Source organism: Cebus imitator, unplaced genomic scaffold (assembly GCF_001604975.1).
Source record: "Cebus imitator isolate Cc_AM_T3 unplaced genomic scaffold, Cebus_imitator-1.0 Scaffold50, whole genome shotgun sequence".
Taxonomy (NCBI): Eukaryota; Metazoa; Chordata; class Mammalia; order Primates; family Cebidae; genus Cebus; species Cebus imitator.
Window position 1 is genome coordinate 5,314,951 of NW_016107365.1, and position 19,381 is coordinate 5,334,331.

The window sequence follows — 19,381 nt, forward strand, 5'->3', positions numbered from 1 at the left end:
ACCTTACCTCTATTATCTCCATCAACAAACTGCTTTCATTCCTAACCTTAAAATCAAGGCTCAAACAAGGGGAATTTTATCTAGACCCATTGAAGATTGCTGATGTATTTTCATTTTACAAAAAGATATGCTATTTTTTACCATAAAACTTTTATGTAGGATGTTAAACAAAATATATTACGAGCCACAGATAGCCCTCTCAGAAAAAAAATTACTACATGCCTGCAATATTAACAATTTTTATAAAGTAAATGTTACCTTCTGTATTTGAAATGCAGAGTGAGCCTAGACACAACTTTACCCTAGGCCAAACCTCAGGGGACTACATTTTTTTGCATGTCATTTTGAATTGCAGAAAGCTATTTGTATTATGGAATTTATTTTTAATCTTAAGAATCTAATGGTATAATGATGAGCTATTTTTTTTCATTTTAATATTTAACTTCAAGAGGCCTATTGCATTCTTTAGAATTGTTTTTATTTCATTTGGGTTCCAAGTGTTTTCCCTTGAAAACAGTGTTAATTTTATTATTAAAAGCCAATGGGAAAAAATAATTTCAATTTCTATTTTTTTTTTTTTTTGAGACAGAGTTTCACTCTCATCACCCAGGCTGGAGTGCATGGTGCAATCTTGGTTTACTAGAACTTCTGCCTCTCAGATTCAAATGATTCTCCTGCCTCAGTCTCCCAAGTAGCTGGGATTATAGGCATTACCACACCCAGCTAATTTTGTATTTTTAATAGAGATGGTATATCACCATGTTGACCAGGCTGGTCTCGAATTCCTGACCTCGGGTGACCCACCCGCCTTGACCTCAGGTGAGCCACTGCACCCAGCCAATAATTTCAATTTCTATACAACTATTTATATTAATCTTGTAAGAATATACAATAAACATTAATGCAAGAATAAACATTTTAATATTTCTGTTTTCATTCTTGATTAAAGATCAAAAGATTAAAGATCACTTAATTAATAGTGAGTCTACCCATCTTTTTATTCTATTAGAAGAAAGTGAAAATCCAAAAAAAGATGCTTACCATAGCAAATTTAGCTTCATAATCATTGGAAATCTGGACACAAACTTCTTCAGCTCTTGCTTGACAAGCTCTCTCTACCACATCTTTCCACTGCTTTTGGACTATGGAATGCCAGCCTTTCCAGACTTTCTTAAGTAAAGCTCTCCGGTAGTACTGGTCAGCTAGCTTGCCTTCATAAACCTAAATAAAAGTAAAAGATAACTTCAAAACACAGTGGACTGCTGAATATAAGTGTACATATATACATTATTTAATCCTGTACTATTTAATCCTGTACTATTCTCATCTTGCACATAGGAGAACAGGCTTAAAGAGGTTAAGAAACCTATACAGGTCACACAAAGAGGATGAGTAAGGCCAGACCTGCCTGACTCCAGAGACTGAGCTCTTATCCATTATATCATTGTTTTACACAACTAATCAAGTTAGGGAAAAAAAAATGAAACCAAATGAAAGAAAATGAGCACTTGCCATCTTAGTTATGAATTAGCAGGACCAGGAGAATGGCAGAGTGACTAGAAGGCAGGAAAAGTTGGTGGCTGTGGCTTCAGATGACACTGCTTTCTCTTCAGCTTGATGACCACGACAAGCAAGATTAATTTATAAACCTTGCCATCATATATGGTGCCAATCCAAATAAGAATATATGCTATTTTTTTCATCAATGAGTTTAAATTCCTTTTAACAAGTAGTTCCAATTCTCAATTTCTTAAGTTTGAAAAACTATCCAAAAAGTGATGTAGCCTCAACTATTCTGGCTAACATTTAAAAATAAATATATATTCTCATTATTTTACTTGACAAGTTTCAGAATAGAGTATATTCATTTTCACCAGCTTACGTAATGTGGATTTAATCTATTGGGATTAATTTAAAAAAATGAAAAAACCAGAAAGTATTCTTAAAGGAGAAATCTTATTTCAGGATAAAGTAGGTTGAGCATCCCTAACCCAAAAATCTGAAACTTTTTGAATTCCAGCATGACGCCACAAGTGAAAAATTCCTCAAAGAAGTATTTAACACAAACTTCGTTTCATGGATAAAATTATTAAAAATATTGTATACAATTACCTTAGGCTATGTGTATAAGGTGAAATATGAAACATAAATGAATTTTGTGTATAAGGTGTGATATGAAAAATAATCTAAAATCCAAAATTCTCCTGGTGCCAAACATTTTAGATAAGGGATACACAACCTGTACTAGCTTTTTCCTTAAATACTAATCTCTTGGAAACTAAATACACAGAGATTACTCCATAGCTCACATGAATATACATGGAAAACATATATATTCACCTCCTATACTTATGTGTCCCTAAACTCTGTCTTCTTGTGGGACATAGATATACTCTCATACTTTTCCACTTTTGATACAATTTATTGGTCTCTTTCAGTTCACTATTTACTGATATACCAAAACTCAGCTCTTAATTAAAAGATGTCCAAGTTTAATTGATATACTACAAGCTAAAGATAACTTTTAAAATGTTACACAGGTATGGCTTTCTCTGATTCTCACTCTATAATGAACATTTATACTGTGATTTAATGTATAAATATAGTAAAGCCTCTGTATTCAGGCATTTAAAAAGTAGAAACAATACAGGAAGCATTTGATATGTTAAAGACTGTAATTCTTTCTCCACATAACCATAACTGAGGGCCCATTTATTAAAAGGGTTCTATTACCAGGGCATTCACAATTTAGGAACAATCCTTATTAACCTACTATGAAGCAGCAAATGATATATCTATTGTAATATATATTATATGTCTGTAAAATCTAAAATGTATTTTTTCAAACCGCATCAAAATCAAATTTCTTTGAAATAAGAGGAATATTAAATCACAAATTCATTTTGACTTATTAGAAAACAACTATAATTAGTGATCCTGAACACTTTTGAATTCAGAAGTCTAACATCCATCAGTGGTCTTCTGCTTTTACACTTACGTCCTGTCTGGCTCTGACATGGCCAATTCGCCAGTGAAAGAAGGTTCTCATCAATTCTATCTTTTCCTTTTGCTTGCCTATGGCATGAGACAAGCTAGAAATCACCTGTAAACAGCAATTAACCCAATTATTGTGATATTACAATAACAGTAATTGGTAAAGTGATTTTTTCATATATCAAAAAATGGTAGAGAGGATAGCTATGGATTACTACTATATTCATCAGTTAACCTCATAATTATCTTTAAAAATATGATAAAACTTTCTCACATGAATACACCAGATATTAACTAATGAAAGGGAACAAAAGAAAGAAATCTTCATTATGTGTATATCTTGGTAATCACCAATAAAAAGTTTATGTATATACAAATTAGATACTGACATTTAATTCAGGTAAAACAATTATACATTTGAAATTTCTGCTATATACACCATGTCTTTATTCACTAGAGTTGAGGGCAGGGGCCTGAATATTTAGATATTTAAATATCTTTCCAGTCCCTACTACTACCTTGGATACAGAAGTTCCTCAAAAACTGTTCAATGATTTTCTGGATTAAACCTTTAAAAGCAAATAATAATTATATTATTTGCTTATTAGTTATATGTTATACATCTATAACTAACATGTTATACATATAACTTAATAACATGACATGTTATATATCATGTTATTAATAGTTACATGTTGACTCACTTCTTCAGTGATATTATTATTTTTGTTCTTAAAAAACAATTTAGAAGGCTTTAAAATCCTAATATTCTCTCTTATAAAGAACTGAATAACTGAAATACCTTTCTAAAAATAGACACATTGAAAAGAGATTTTGTAAATTGGACATATTTACCAAGAGATAATACCTGTTCTTTAAATAATTTCCAAAGAGGAAAAGGGCATACATTCTAAGATACTGAAAATATTCCATGTATTAAGCTGAATGGTAGTACCTGTCTGTCCACTTTATTCATTCTCATAAACTGAACAGAGTATCTATATTCTTTGTGATATTTTAAAATTAAAATATTAAAAGTTAAAAACTGTAGAACAGAATATTGAGTATAACAAAGAAAATGACATTAAAATCCATTGTTTCAAAAAAATTATATAAAATGTTCAATTTTATATGAAATCAAGATATATTTAAAAAAATTATAATCTTTAATTCATGAAAACACTTAAGTGCTGCTTCTGCAGACAAGCGGCTGAGGTGTCTGCCCAAGTCCTCCTCCGATGACCACCACCACCCTCCTATCTGTAAGTGGATGCCCTTCTAGGCATCCATTTATATAGCAGGACACAGACCTTTGCCTATCTGCTTTGTTCCAGGTACTGTGTCAGGAGGCAAAAAATTAACACCGACTTGAATCTTATCCTCAAATTCTTATGAAGCTAATGGAAAGTGAAATAAAAAAAGTTTTCTGTGTTTATCAATAAAATGAAGAAAGCCTTCGTTAATGAAAACACACCCATCACAGATAGAATTTGAGATGGTTGTAGCCAGCCATGGTGGTATGCACCTGTAGTCCCTGGAAGGGGCTAGGACAGGAGGATCACTTTAGCCCAGGAGTTTGAGGTTGCAGTGAGCTATGATTATGCCTATGAATAGCCACTGCTCTCCAGTCTGGGCAACATAGTAAGACTCTGTTTCAAAAAGAGAAAGAAAAAAAAAATGTATGAGATGCTTAAAATGACTCCTAAAAGGATAGTTTAAAATGTAGATAATGCTGGTTCCCTGATGGTCTCTTAAGGTCAGTTTTAAGAAAGGAAAGATCTATTTTTTTTTTTTTTTTTTTTTTTTTTTTGAGATGGAGTCTTGCTCTGTTGCCTAGGCTGGAGTGCAGTGGCACAATGTTGGTTCACTGTAACCTCCGCCTCCCATGTTCAAGCAATTCTCCTGTCTCAGCCTCCTAAATACCTGGGACTACAGGCACACACCACCACACCCGGCTAATTTTTGTATTTTTAGTAGAGAGGGGGTTTCACCATGTTGGCCAGGATGATCTTGATCTCCTGACCTTGTGATCCACCCACCTCGGCCTCCCAAAGTGCTGGGATTACAGGTGTGAGCCACTGTACCCAGCCAAGGAAGAAAAGATCTAAGGATGATTAGAAAGAAAAATTTAGTGTGTTTACATTTAGCATATGCTCTTTTTAAAACAATTGTTTTAAATTGACAAATCACAGTTTTATACATTTATGGGTTACAAGGTGAGGTTTTAATATAGTTTACAAAGCAAACACTCTTAAAACATCAAGAACATTGAAGTCAATGGTGAGGGTAAAATGACATTATGCTAGTATGTTTAATAGGAAGAATAAACCCAATGGCTATGAATTTTTCTATCAGTTTCTTATAGAAAGTGTATCTTGTATGAGCTAAATAATCATTTCTTGGAATTTATTATTTAGCAAGAGATTTAGTGAATCTCAGTTAAAAAGAAATATAAAAAGGAAGACCTCATCTTTTCTCCCAATGGAGATTTCAAAGGTTTTTTGCAGCTCCTTCAAGTCACTGATCTGATTATACAGTTGTTTCACATGTGCTGCGTGTTTTTCTTTCTCTTTTTTCATTTCCATTCGGTGCCAGTCAATAAAATTAAGTCTCCATTTACTTAGTTCAGATATGATGTTTGTCTGAAAAATATTGTGATAAAATTCATTAATATAACTTCTTAAAACTACACTGAAATTAAGAAACATTAAAAAAATCAGAACAAGCAATCAACACAAAAGCCATGAAACAATCAGAACACTCTAATAAAAAACATATGTAAGTTCAACAGTCACAGGTCTTTGCACTTTACATTCATACTACAGAAGCTAAGTTTTCCCTATTTTGAGTAATTTTGTGTGAAATCTTGTTGTCATTTTAAAAAGGTTCCAGGCCTCATTTACTGTGTTCCTTTGTTTATTCAAGGATTAAATGTTCATATGAAGATGGATCAGGAATAAAGGGAAACACAGAACTACAGCATAGGCTAAGCCATACTGACCGTGAAGTTATTTAGATACAGGTGATAGCGGAAACCACGGGAGTTGATATTTTTTCCCAAGCCGTTTATCACAGATTATTATCTGTTATAATAGACTAAGTTCTTTTACCCTACTGACTGGTGTAAATAAAAAGACCAAATAATCATTTGTTATTTAAAAAAAAAACCAAACAACATATTAACTAAACTATAACAATTTAAATGGCTGGTGGTATAATAAATACTCCAACTGACTTACACTATTATAGGAATGTAACCTGTTCCAAGGTGAAAATGGTAAGAATGATGCTGAAGAATTATTTCTAGAATTTAAGGTTCCAAATGAGAGAAAAATATAAATGCCACAGAACTCATATGGCTATAATTTTTCTGCGTTATGTGAATATGCAACTTAGTTTTCTCAAATTATATGTTTCAGAAAAATGGTCATTTTCTCCAGTTTTTTAATAATAGCAAAAAAAAAAACAAACAAAACACTTGCCATTTCTGCAATACTTTGTTTTACTTAAAAACCAGTACTATCAAAATAAAAATCAACTTTTATAGATTTATCACTTATATATCATGGTTGCTGTAAGAGTAGCTATAAAATGAATATCCATTACAAAAATTGGATCTTTTGTTTAACATAAAAGGAGACATTGCCATTATTCACAACTATGATATGGTAAAGGCTCAGTATGTGTGTAACAGACAGGCTGAGCCATTCAAAGCATCTTCGAAATTCAGTGGAGCATGTAGAACTGTTGCAGCAACCACTTAAAACCTGGCAACTCAAAGTACAGTTTCTGAACCAGTAGCATCACCTGGGAGCCTGATAGAAATGAGAACACATGGACACAGGGAGGGGAACATCACACACTGGGGCCTGTCAGAGGGTGGGGGAAAAAGGGAGGGAGAGCATTAGGATGAATACCTAATGCATGTGGGGCTTAAAACCTAGATGATGGGTTGATAGGTGCAGCAAACCACCATGGCACATGTATACCTATGTGTAACAAACCTGCATGTTCAGCACATGTATCCCAGAACTTAAAAAAACGAACAAACAAGAGTAAAAACAAAAAAGAGAAAAGCATAATCTTAGGCCCTGCTGAAAACCTACTGTGTATGAAGCTATAGTTTAAGAGGCTCCCTTATGATTCATAAGTACGTTAAAGATTGAGAAGCAAGACTTAAGACACTGAACTGATCTCAGGAAACAAAAGATAAAAAAAAGTTTAATTCAAAAAAAAATCAACAGTATAAACGAGAGTAAAATTATTACATTACATATTAAACAACTGTAATGGAACAACTGCAGTACCTTAAGACCTGAACTCCAAAGATCAAGTACATTTTCCATCTTCTGAAGGTTTTCATCAGAAACAAGAAAATCGCTCACAACTATTTCATGGACATCTGTATGACTAGAATTTGTTGCTGGTGAGGAAGAGTCAGCTAAAAGATGTGAACTGAAAAAATCCATGACTGGGTGAGAAGGCTTCCTTGGTGATAACACCGGTGACGACTCTAGAATAAAAGAAAAGTTGTAGCAGTCAAGCCAAATTGAAAATAACTCAAGTTGGTAAGGAAGCATACTGGAAAGCTAAAAGACGTCTGCTACCTATGGAGGCTGAGAAAAATGTAGAGAAACTACCTTTCAGGTGTACCTTAATCTATTTTTAATTTCAGTATTGCCACTGATTTAGCATGGACTTGCATGAGATACCTCCTATATTCCCAATCCCTTCTCCCCCAGCAAATGACCTCTATCCCAAATACGGATCCTTCATATATCAAGGTCCAGCCGGAGCTGAAACTATCATCATCTGTATCATATCACCATTAATGAAGTGCTGTTTCTGTAATAAAAACATTATAAAGATTAATTATCATAATACATGCTACCCCCCAAAAATCGGTATTATTATCTCCATTTTACTGATGAGAAACTGAGGTTCAGAAACAGTTAAGTAATTGGCCAAGGTCAGTGTGGTTGTATATAGGTCAATATTACTCTATAAGTTCATCACTGTAATTGGTTTTAATACTATTAAAATTCAACAATATAAGTAGAAAAAGACTCATAATTTAGTTTTTCAGATATTCTGTTATAAGTACTCTGTTAAGCTTCAATACACAGGTGAGAAATACACACATCTCTATATGTATGTACAAATATATAACTCTAATCCCCTGGCCATATACAGGGAGGTGGGGGAGAGTCAGGGCCCTAAAGAGGACTGGAATCTATTTCTAAAAAAAGCACTGAAAGGCCGGGCGCAGCGGCTCACACCTGTAATCCCAGCACTTTGAGAGGCCAAGGTGGGCGAATCACAAGATCAGGAGTTCGGGACCAGTCTGGCCAACACGGTGAAACCCCAACTCTACTAAAAATACGAAAAATTAGCTGCGCGTGGTGGCTCATGCCTGTAGTACCAACTACTCTGGAGGCTGATGCAAAAGAATTGCTTGAACAATTCTTTTGTTCGAGCCAGAGGTTTTAGTGAGCTGGGATCACACTACTGCACTCCAGCCTGGGTGACAGAGTGAGACTCTGTCTCAAAAAAAAAAAAAAAAAAAAAAAAAAGCACTAAAAAAAAAACTTACTATTTTCTCACACATTTATGCTGGAATTACACTGTCATCAATTGTCACCTATCTCACATTTGCTATGAGCATCCTAATAACAAAGATGGAAGAGCTTTCTTCTTACTGAATGAAAGATAAGTCTATAACTTGTTACTTAAAAGTAAATCTTTCAAGAATTGTTTTTAAAAATTTTTAAGATTTTAATTTTTTTGGCAAACATATTTCTGCTTATGTAAAGACTCCTCTGCAAAAGGGAAAATAATTCCTTAATATTTGTGTTGTGTATAAAAAACGTAACACAAGGTTTGGGGTAGTCACATTAGGACTACACGTTCTGAGGATGGTTAAGAAACCCAAAGAACAGATGGAATGACAAAGTACATGAATATTCTCTTTTACTCAATTTTGTCAACTAGATCTGTACTCACAAAGAAAGTAATATACTCAATAGACTGAAAATGCTTTTCAATTAAAAAATATCTCAACGGTCGCCTTTTAAGAAATTCAATCATGTAACTTCAAAACTTGGAAAGGTTGTCAGAGATTGTGCTGCCTAAGACTTCTACTTATAAGTGAGGAAACTAAGGGATACAGGCATTACTTAAGTAGTGGCAAAAATGGTTACCACATTAAATAACATTAAATAGAAAAATATAAAACAATATTACATTTTTATTATTTTAATTATTCTGACTAGTCAAGAAAAACGTCTCAGTCCAATTCTAGTATGCTTTTAAAAGCTCTTTAAGGCCAGGCATGGTGGCTCATGCCTGTAATCCCAGCACTTTGAGAGGCCAACAAAGGTGGATCACTTGAGCCTAGGAGTTTGAGATCAGCCTGCGCAACAGTGAGATCCCATCTCTACAGAAAATTTAAAAATTAGCTGGGTGTGGTGGCATGTGCCTGTAGTCCCAGTTACTGGGGGAGGGGGTACTGAGGCAGGAAGATCGCCTGAGTCCATGAGGTTGAGGCTGCAGGGAACTCTTCACTCTAGTCTGGGTGACAGAGTAAGATTTTGTCTCAAAAACAAAACAAAATAACAAAAACAAAAAACAACCCCCCTCCACAAACCTCTTTAAGGCTTGTTAATCTTTCTTTTCAACAAAGACAAAGCAGGCTTTTAAAGAAAAACACTAAATGATAGAACAGGTGGCATAAAGATAGGATGAAAATCCTTACATTGGTATGCAAATATCTGAAAATTGGGAAACTGTGCATTGGTTTACATAAAAACTTGACTTGGCCAGACCATCTAATATCCCATTAAATCTTTTAAAAGTTAGATTTGTCCTCTAACTTAGCAATTTTAAGAAAAGATACTACACACTATAATGCACTAACCTGTTTTAATTGTGCTATTGTTGGATCTTATAAAATTATTTAAAATATTATCATTTAAATTAGCAACAACAGCATTTTAAAATCCTACCAATAAGTAATATGCTGAAATTATTTCTCTTACTACATAGAAAATATTCATTAAACCACAAAATGTTGTATATTAATACAAATAAGCTAAGGAAAAATCATACCATCTGTTTTTGAATGACTTGAAATATTAAAATCACATCCTTTTCCAACTTCCATTGCAGGTTCTCTTACTTCAGAGTTACTTCCTGCCAAAAGGAAAGCTTTTTAAAATTAAACTGAACCGCTCTTAAATAAGAGGTCTAATCATACATAATTTAAGAAGGTGGCAATACGTAAGTAAGATTTTAGAACAAATAAAGTACAACATGCTGTGGATGTAGGACCGCTAAAACAAAGAAGAAGAGATAAAAATCTGAGACGAGAAAAAGACTTACTATATCACTGATAAGTTCCATCTTATGTACCAAATATAGATGAGAGATAATGTAGTCTACTAGAGCACTCAATTCACACTAAGAGAATAAGTGGGTGAATGACATTAGAACTTAGAAAAGGATCTGCTCTTTTATGACACTATTTCCAGGGGCCTGCTCCTTTTCACTAGCTGCAATCAAACTAAAGTGGCACTGGCTCTCCTAAACAAGGGCTTTCTTGCTTCCACTTCAGGAACCTGTAGTCAACAGATGGCAAAAAGGAAACTGGGAAAAACCTCTCAAGAATGGCTGTTACAGGCTTGTATTTACTTTGCCAATTTCCACATAACATGCCTTATACCAAGCAACTGAGATACCAAGAATAAAGAGAAGGTGTGATGATGAAGTTACATAGCAGAGTTTAACAAGTCTACTTGTGAATCGAAATGACTAAAGGATATCTAAACTTACTATATATTCCATGTTTTAATCTCAAATCCTTTTTGGAAATGTCAGAGAATAAATAAATGAATAGTATCTTACATAGTGGTCTTAAATCCCAGGTGATTACCTTGAGTCAACTGCTGAAGATTTGGAGCAAGGGAAGGCCCCCGTGCTGTGTCACTGGGAGCAACAGTACAGTAGTATTGCTGGTAGTGGGAAAGGAAACAAGCTTTTGGTGGTAGTGGGAAAGGAAACAAGCTTCTGGTAACCCTCTTAGATACAGGGTTACAATGCTGATTTCTCTATTTAAATTTATAGAAGAGTACACAGTGCTTTGAGTTTGCTCAGCAGGAATTGCATGTTGACGGATGTAATCAAACTCAAGATCACTGATGTAGAATGAATTAGATCCAAGGTTCATATCTCTTGAAGACCACTACAATTTGCGTAGCGTTGGAATAAATACTTTTATTTTCGATTACAGTATCATGAGAGGTTTTTTTTTAAACAGTCTTGCTCTGTCATCCATGCTGAAGTGTAGTGGCATAATCATGGCACACTGCAGCCCTGAACTCCTGAGCTCAGGCAATTCTCCCACCCCAGTCTCCCAAGATGCTGAGACTATAAGCTGCTATGCCTGGCTAATTTTTTTGTAGAGGTGGTGTCTTGTTATATTTCCCAGGCTTGTCTCAAACTTCCAGGCTTAAGCAGTCCTCCTGCCTCGGCCTCTCAAAGTGCTGGCATTACAAGCATGAGCCACTGCCTGGCCTATATTTTTAAGGCTTTCGTCCTGTGGTCCCATTTGTTGTTCCACTGCAATAGGCCAAAGACCAAGGAGCAGTGAAAAATCCAGTCTGCAAAGAGTAAGACAACAGACACTAGGGCTATGACTTTGCAGAAGCCCAGGAGCATTTGGCCTGAGTAGCCTGTGTCATGTGCCTTCAAGGACAGGGATCCCTGTAGTTACGCCTATAGTATGATGACTGCTCCTTATCAGGGCTGTTTTAGGAAGGCTTTCTGTGCCTTTTGAAAGAACATTTATTTAGAGTTTGGGATGCTGTCTTTACCTGAATAAGGAATGGAGGTAAAAGGAGCTTCATCCTCGTTTCTCCACCTTTCACTCATCTATCAACACACATCCTGGTTTGTAGTAGCTTTCAGTTCTGTTGCTAACATGGTCCATAGATGGGTTCACCTTTGTGATAATTATCCAAACAGTCCTCCATGCCCACATAAACACTGCTGATAAAGCAGCATGTGGTTTGTAATTTAAGGGACTCTCAGGGCTACCATATTTAATTTTAGGCTTGGGCATTTAGTTTTCAAGTTAATCCTGATATAAAACTGTTGTAACAAGTACTGAGATATGACATACCTAAAAGCCATGCAGTTGCTATAGTGTTGCTTCAACTTTATTATTCTTCATAAAAGTAACAGTCAAATGACGTTCAAAGAAAAATCAAGCTGTCATACAAGAGTCAGGAATAACATATTAAAGTGTAAGAAGCTCCCCTAGATGATATTAATACACGTAAATGGTTGAGAAGAATCACTGACCTTAGCATTTTCACAATCCTGTCAGTATCATTAATAAACTCAATAATATCTTAAATTAAGACATAACTTGAAAAATATATATAACCTTGACCATGAAGAATATCATGAACTGAAGAAATTCTGACATCTGGCACCACTTCTGCCTTAGGATGAGATGACTGTGAAGCACCGGAATCAACATTTGGAGTCACTATAGCATAACGAAGCAGTTCTTCATATTCTTCCTAAAAGAAGCCGATAATCAATAATGTAGCATAACAGTTACAATGTTATATTCAATCGAATTTTTTTTAAAGAAATTTAATTACCATAATAGAGTCACATGCTGATTATATTACAAAGTTTTAGCACTTATTCCAAGCTTGAGTTCTTTGAGTGCTTCTTGTGTGATTTTTACATTTATTATTAACAGTTTGAAGAGGGCTGTGTGCAGTGGCTCATGCCTGTGAACTCAACACTTTGAGAGGCTGAGGCAGGAGGATGGCTTGAAGCCTTAGCAACAAAGCAAGGCCTCATCTCTATAAAAAAATTAAAAAAAAATTAAAATTAAAAAAAATTGCTAGGTGTGGTGGTGTGCCTATAGTTCCAGCTACTCAGGAGGCTGAGGCAGGAGGACTACTTAAGCCCAGGAATTAGAGGCTGCAGTAAGCGATGATCATGCTGCTGCACCCCAGCCTGGGTGACAGAGCAATATCCCACCTCTGGGGAAACAACAACAAAAAAGCCTGAAGAGGTGATAAGATTCTGTGAATCAAAAATTTTCTATCACTTATTTTTTATATGTCAGATCAGTTTAACTGAAGATGAGACATGCTACTAAAAAGATACCATTTTCAGAATTTTAAAAATAATATGTAACCCACACAAAATATAGAAGCAAATTGGATATTTAAGCTTATAAAACTGCAATGGCCTTCTATTATCCCCCAATTTCAAATGAACATTTATCAAGACACCTTAATTGTTTTTATTAACTGATGCTATAAGAGGCAAATGTCACATATTTCAATTAATTTACAAAATAAACCTGTACAATTGTAGTTCTGTTTTTATCTGCTTTTTATATTGGAATTTTAAGTAAAATTGTTTAAAAACAGGTTTATGCTTTTACATATTTGAAAACTGCTAGCTTTTATGGCAATTACATGTACAAGAGTGACCTGGTTTGTGCTTCAACCTTAATTTACTTTTTTTTTTTTGAGACTGAGTCTTGCTCTGTTTCCCAGGCTGGAGTGTGGTGGCACAATCTCAGCTCACTGCAACCTCTGCTTCCTACGTTCAAACAATTCTCCTGCTTCAGCCCCCTGAGTAGCTGGGATTATAGGTACATGCCACCATGCCTGGCTAATTTTTGTATTTTAAGTAGAGACAGGGTTTCACCATGTTGGTAAGGCTGGTCTCGAACTCCTGACCTCTTGACCTGCCCACCCTGGCCTCCCAAAGTGCTGGGATTACAGGTGTGAGCCACCGTGACTGGCCTGATTTACAAATTTAACATACATACTTATACAGTAAACATTAGGTATAGCAAATACCGATATTTATATATTTTAAGGCTAATGACAGAAGAGGAAGAGAGAGATAATCCAAAGAGAAAAGTATTTTAGAAAATTCAACCAGAGGCTGGGCCAGGTGGCTCATGCCTGTAATCCCAGCACTTTGGGAGGCCAGGGTGGGCAGGTTGCTTGAGCTCAGGAGTTCAAGACCAGCCTAGGCAACACAGTGAAAGCCCATCTCTAGTAAAATACAAAAAAATTAGCCAGGTGTGGTGGCATGTCCCTGTAGTCCCAGCTACTTGGGAGGCTGAGGCAGGAGAATTGCAAGAATCTGGGGGGGCGGAGGTTGCAGTGAGCTGAGACTGCGCCACTGCACTCCAGCCTGGGCGACAGAGCGAGACTCCATCTCAAAAAAAAGAAAAAAAAAAAGAAAAGAAAAGAAAGAAATTCAGCCAGAAGTTCCTGTCACCTTCATGACAATAAACATCTCAGTTTTTAACTTATATTTTCTAGTAGCAAATAAAAATCAGTATTTCACATAGTGGTTTTCACTAAGGCAGAAGGGTCTTATTAGGAAACAAATCATTTAGGGTATCACAATACAATGTTTATTTTTTATAAAATTTAAAAAAATTCTTAAAAAATTATGGAACACTTCATGAATCTGCGTGTCCTCCTTGCACAGGGGCCACACTAATCTTCTCTGTGTAGTTCTAATTTCAGTATATGTGCCGCCAAAGTGAGCACCAACACTTAGCTTTTACATTGACAAAAGTAACTCTGATTATTTAAATAGATTTAAATATTCTTAAGTTAAAAAAAATACACTCCTCAAACCATATTGGTTTTCCAGTTATTAAAATAAAAGGAAATTCCCAAAGAGTTTGACAAATTGGGGCCATACACAAGACATTTACTAGTTCCTATAAACCTGAATGTGTGAGTTGGTCCTAATACACTAATACATAAAATTTCAAGTGCATAGAGACTGTAACGAATCCAGCAGCATCCATTTCTTTTTATTTCTTTAAGTTAATAAAGCCCCAGGGTTTGATTTGGGCAAATGGCTACCCAACTACATTTCCCAGCCTCCTCTGCAGCTCGGTGTGGCCAAGAGACTGGTCTATGGGATTCAAATGGAAATAATGTGTACCACTTTAGGTGAAGTCCTTAAAAAGTAAGCTACTTCTTTCTAGTCCCCTCTTCCCATGGGCTAGAGGTGGTGCACTGTCAGTGCACCAGCACCTGACAATGCAAACACTGTCAACAGCTCATGGCACAGCAACAAGAGAGAAGGGATTGGGTCCTCAGATGACCTCAGGACTATGTATCAGCTCAGACTTTACAGAGACAATCAAACTGTAAGGCACCCACTTAAGCCACCCTTACTTGGTTTCTGTTAAAGCACTATTATACGTCCCAAACAGCCAAAGTAAACTTTTGATTTTGGCTAAGAATATATAAAAGTGTGGCTGTTATGGAGGTTTGGACTCTGAATGTTAGTGTCCCTCCAAAATTCATATGCTGAAGCTCTAATACCCAGTGTGGCTGTATTAGGAGATGAGGCCTCTAGGAAAGTAGATTAGGTTAAATAAGGTTATTGGCCGGGGCCCTGACATGATAGAATTAATGTACTCATCAGAAGAGACACCAGGAAGCTTGTGCTCTCTCCTCCCACCTATACATACTGTATACTAAGGAAAGGCCATGTGAAGACACACAGCAAGAAGGCAGCTGTCTGCAATCCACAAAGAGAGCCCTCACCAGAAACCAACCCCACTGGACTGTGATGTGGGACTTCTAGCCTCTAGAACTGTGAGAAAATAAATGTCTGCTGTTTAAGTCTATGAATTTATGGTATTTTGTTATGGCAGCGTGAGCAGATTAACATGATGGTGATCTTATATTTTGAGGTTCATAAACTTTTTATAGAGTGTCCCCTCTGTGGTGGCAGTTCCAACTAGACTTAGCCAAGTTAGCTCTGCTCAGAGTTAGCCTATCACCACCTCAGGCCTGTAGAAACGGAGGAAGAAGTGGAAGTCAGTGGCTTTTACTTATGGCTTCCCTAGTCTAACTTCTGCTCTGGATAAGAGACGGAAAAAAAAAGACACAAATGTATATTTCAAATCATATATTTCATACGTATTAACATTTTTCATGTATTTTACCACAATTGCTATGGCTTAAAGGGGAAATAAATAAGTATATGTCAACAGTATTCCATGATCATATATTTCAACTTATTTCAAGAAAAGTATTTTTAAAAAATCAGTTACTTAAATGACTGTTTTAGAGTTTCATATATGTAGATACAGGCCAAATGAGTTATTTAAAAATAAGAATTTAAAATTAAGAATCAAAATAAATAACACTGCTATTCTTAATTGCCAAACATAACCTGTGTTAAGATAAAGAATTCTGGAGTGACATTCAAAACTTGTAATTTTGTCCCCCTCTACAACCCCCAAGAGCTGAACTTATAAGACCCTGAAATATTGCTCCACCCATGCCTCAACCATTACAGTCAGGGCAACTTGGCTGACAGGAGCTGCAGTTCGAGGAAATCTTTGGGGTGTAAGCACTTATGGATGCTGCCCATCCCTCAGCATTCACCACCTTCTGAATGTGAAGCATTTGCACAACAAAATGTCCCTTAAGAGGAATATTGATTTATGAGGGGCTTTGGTATTAAATATTTGGATTTACATATTTACTACATATGTAAAAATATATATTTTATGTTATTTTTAAGATTATTTTTTGTATTTATATTTTGAAATGTTTTCAGTAGTGAAGCCCAAAGTGATGACACTGTATCTACAGGGAATATGGAGAGGCTTTCAACTTCAGTCTAAGAACAAGCAGGATCGTAAGTTGAGGGTTACTAATAGACTCTCAGTTGGGCTTAGGTTATAAGCGGTAATCAATAACACCAAATGATTTCTGGCAGGTTCTTCTTCCCTCTCTCTAAAATTCCACTCTGGAGATTTATTCTTTTGATTTAAAGCTTTGTCTCTTGACAAAATGACAATCTGAGTGCTCACAAGGTGTTTACATTTTAGTACAAATGAGTTAATCAGTTCTGTCTTGAAGTTTTAATCAGACAGCTATGAAGGGTGGAGGGAGTACTGGCACATGAAGAGAGGACTACATGGGAGAGGTACCATTAAAAGGAAAAGCTAGGGTGCAACAGCTATGTCACAACTCCAGACTACTTTTATCCTAGTAAATATTCAGATATTTCCCAATACCTTCCCCTTTTCAAGATCCATAATTTCAATTAAAGGAACAAATTTGATTCATAAAATATTTTCCTAAAGCTTTTCTCATGTTATACAGAATCAATAAGAATTTTCTATGCTTAGGCATAAATAGCCTTTCCCCTTGAGTAATATAACTATAAAATTTAAGATATACCATGTCATTATTTTCTCATTTAAAATCTACTCCAGAAATCTAAATCCATATTTTTGATGATGAAATATTTAGAAATAAAAGAAATTTAAAACACTTAATGTAAATACCACACCTTCTATAGTCAACTGACCCATTTCATTTTATCTGTCAATGTCCAGGTCCTGGGCAGCAGGTTGTACTGAATGTTGTGGCAACAGAGACTAGACCTCAGCAAGTAGAACACAAGGGAATCCTGAGCTCTAGAACTGGATGGTTTGATACTGTATTAATTTGCATTAGAAGTGAAAGCAGCATTCACGAGAGGTAGCTAAAATGAAAAAAATTTAAAGAAAAAAATGTTTCTTGAACATTCCAGTTTCGCCTCTTAACTGTGTTGGTCAAAGCCTTTGTACAGAATGTTTGAAGAGTTCATCAATATTTTCTGACAAGTTAAAACAATGTAAAGTAACTCCTAATATTGGTACAGTAATTCCTAAAGTTATTATTACAAATTGAAAAACTCCTTTATAAATGGAATAAAAAAAAATAAAAATTCCTAGTTTCCCCTTACATTCGTTTAAAATAAAAAAGTCATGACAAATTTAGAAATTTTTCCCTACCTGAAGATCCGAAGAGACAACACTGCCTTGATGGGAGTCATTTTGTACAACCGGAAGTGAGTATTTCTCCTCATCTGATGACATTCTGCACAAATATTCTAAAACAAAAGAAGCTAATGTTAGCTTTTTTTCTTGACATTTAAACTAAGATAAAATGCTTTCTAGATATATATAAGTGCAACAGTATCCAAATCTGCAAACAATCTTCATGTGATATATTAAAATCATTCATTCAACATACTGAGTATCTATAGGCAAAAATCACTGTGAAAAAAAAAATAAAGACCTAATTCCAATATTGGTGAGTTTATAAGGTAGTCAAGGAGATGAGACAAATACATGAAAGGTTAAAGAAAAACAGAGAGAAAATCCCCAGTGGGGCCTGTTGAGGATAATAGATGGTGATCACTGTCCTTAAGCAATGTGTGACAACCTAGGTGTTGTGTACTTTCCTGTAAGATACTGAATCAAGAGAGAACAAACAATTTGTGCAAATTTCTTTCTAGGAAAACCTACCTTTTGGAAATATTATTTTAAGAAAAGTGAGCTTATATAGAACAGAATCAAATACAAGCATAGAGAATTTGTTAACAGCCCTAAGCAAAATATTAAAAGTACTTTTAGTAACAAGTAACCAAATAATTTAAAAAACAAATAGTGACTATTTGAACTATCTGAATATATAATATGTAAGACATTGGTCAGGAATGTAAGATAAGTCCTCATTCTTAAGAAGTTTACAATCTGTAGAGAGGGCCAGACCTATACATTATATAAGTTACCAACTGATGACTAAACTGCTGATAGGCCCTAAAATAGCAGAGGTACAGAGTAGAGAGGTAGGAGTAGCTATTTTTCATGGGGTAGGATTGCATGACTGTAAATAAGCAGGAAAGGAGGAAGAGAAATCTTTTAGAGACGATGACCAGGTGTTGAGACCTAAAAGATGAGCAGGTCTCATCCGGAAAGATGGATAAAAGGTATAAACAGAGGTGAAGATATTCTAGGCAGTAGAGTAATGTAAGCAAAGACACAGAGTCATGGACACGTATGTCAGGAATAGCAAGCAGTTTGGTAAGGCTAAAACAATGGGTACAAAGCAAAGGTTGGCTAAAGATGAAACAAAAAGTAAAGAGCAGCCAAATGGAAGGTCAAGATTTGTCATATTAAAAATTTGAGTGTTTATTCTACATAAGTTATTAAAATATTTTTAAAAAGTTACATGATAAGAAAGATCATTCCAGCAGCACTGAGGATTAGTTTGGATATGAAGAAAGAGAGATCAGGCCGGGTGCAGTTGCTCGCACCTGTAATCTTAGCACTTTGGAAGGCTGAGGCGGGTGGCTCACCTGAGGTCAGTAGTTTGAGACCAGCCTGGCCAACATGGCAAAACTCCATCTCTACTAAAAATACAAAAAAATTAGCCAGGTGTGGTGGCAGGCACCTGTAATCCCACCTACTCAGGAGACTGAGGCAGGAGAATTGCTTGAACTCTGCCGGCAGAGGTTGCAGTGA

The 19,381-nt window shown here is 35.5% G+C and overlaps 1 protein-coding gene and 1 non-coding gene across 4 annotated transcripts in view; both read right to left on the reverse strand.

The window, feature by feature from the left end:
* The window catches only part of POC5 (POC5 centriolar protein), a 39,352-nt gene that overhangs the window by 15,117 nt on the left and 4,854 nt on the right, over window positions 1-19,381 (reverse strand). Inside the window, exons 1-8 of one of the 3 annotated variants that reach the window (XM_017527671.2) lie at window positions 19,216-19,270; window positions 17,867-17,964; window positions 12,440-12,578; window positions 10,102-10,185; window positions 7,302-7,507; window positions 5,460-5,636; window positions 2,999-3,103; window positions 1,042-1,221 (exon numbers count right to left, since the gene is read on the reverse strand). In XM_017527671.2, the coding sequence (XP_017383160.1) occupies window positions 1,042-1,221; window positions 2,999-3,103; window positions 5,460-5,636; window positions 7,302-7,507; window positions 10,102-10,185; window positions 12,440-12,578; window positions 17,867-17,964; window positions 19,216-19,264 (1,038 nt within the window). In that variant the 5' untranslated portion in view covers window positions 19,265-19,270. Of the gene's footprint in view, window positions 1-1,041; window positions 1,222-2,998; window positions 3,104-5,459; window positions 5,637-7,301; window positions 7,840-10,101; window positions 10,186-12,439; window positions 12,579-17,866; window positions 17,965-19,215; window positions 19,271-19,381 lie in introns of those variants that run through there. The other 2 variants (XM_017527672.2, XM_017527674.2) reach the window with 2 other exon arrangements.
* Window positions 14,491-14,597, reverse strand: LOC119471104. Its single transcript, XR_005200101.1, has one exon. It is a non-coding gene; the product is annotated as a U6 spliceosomal RNA (small nuclear RNA).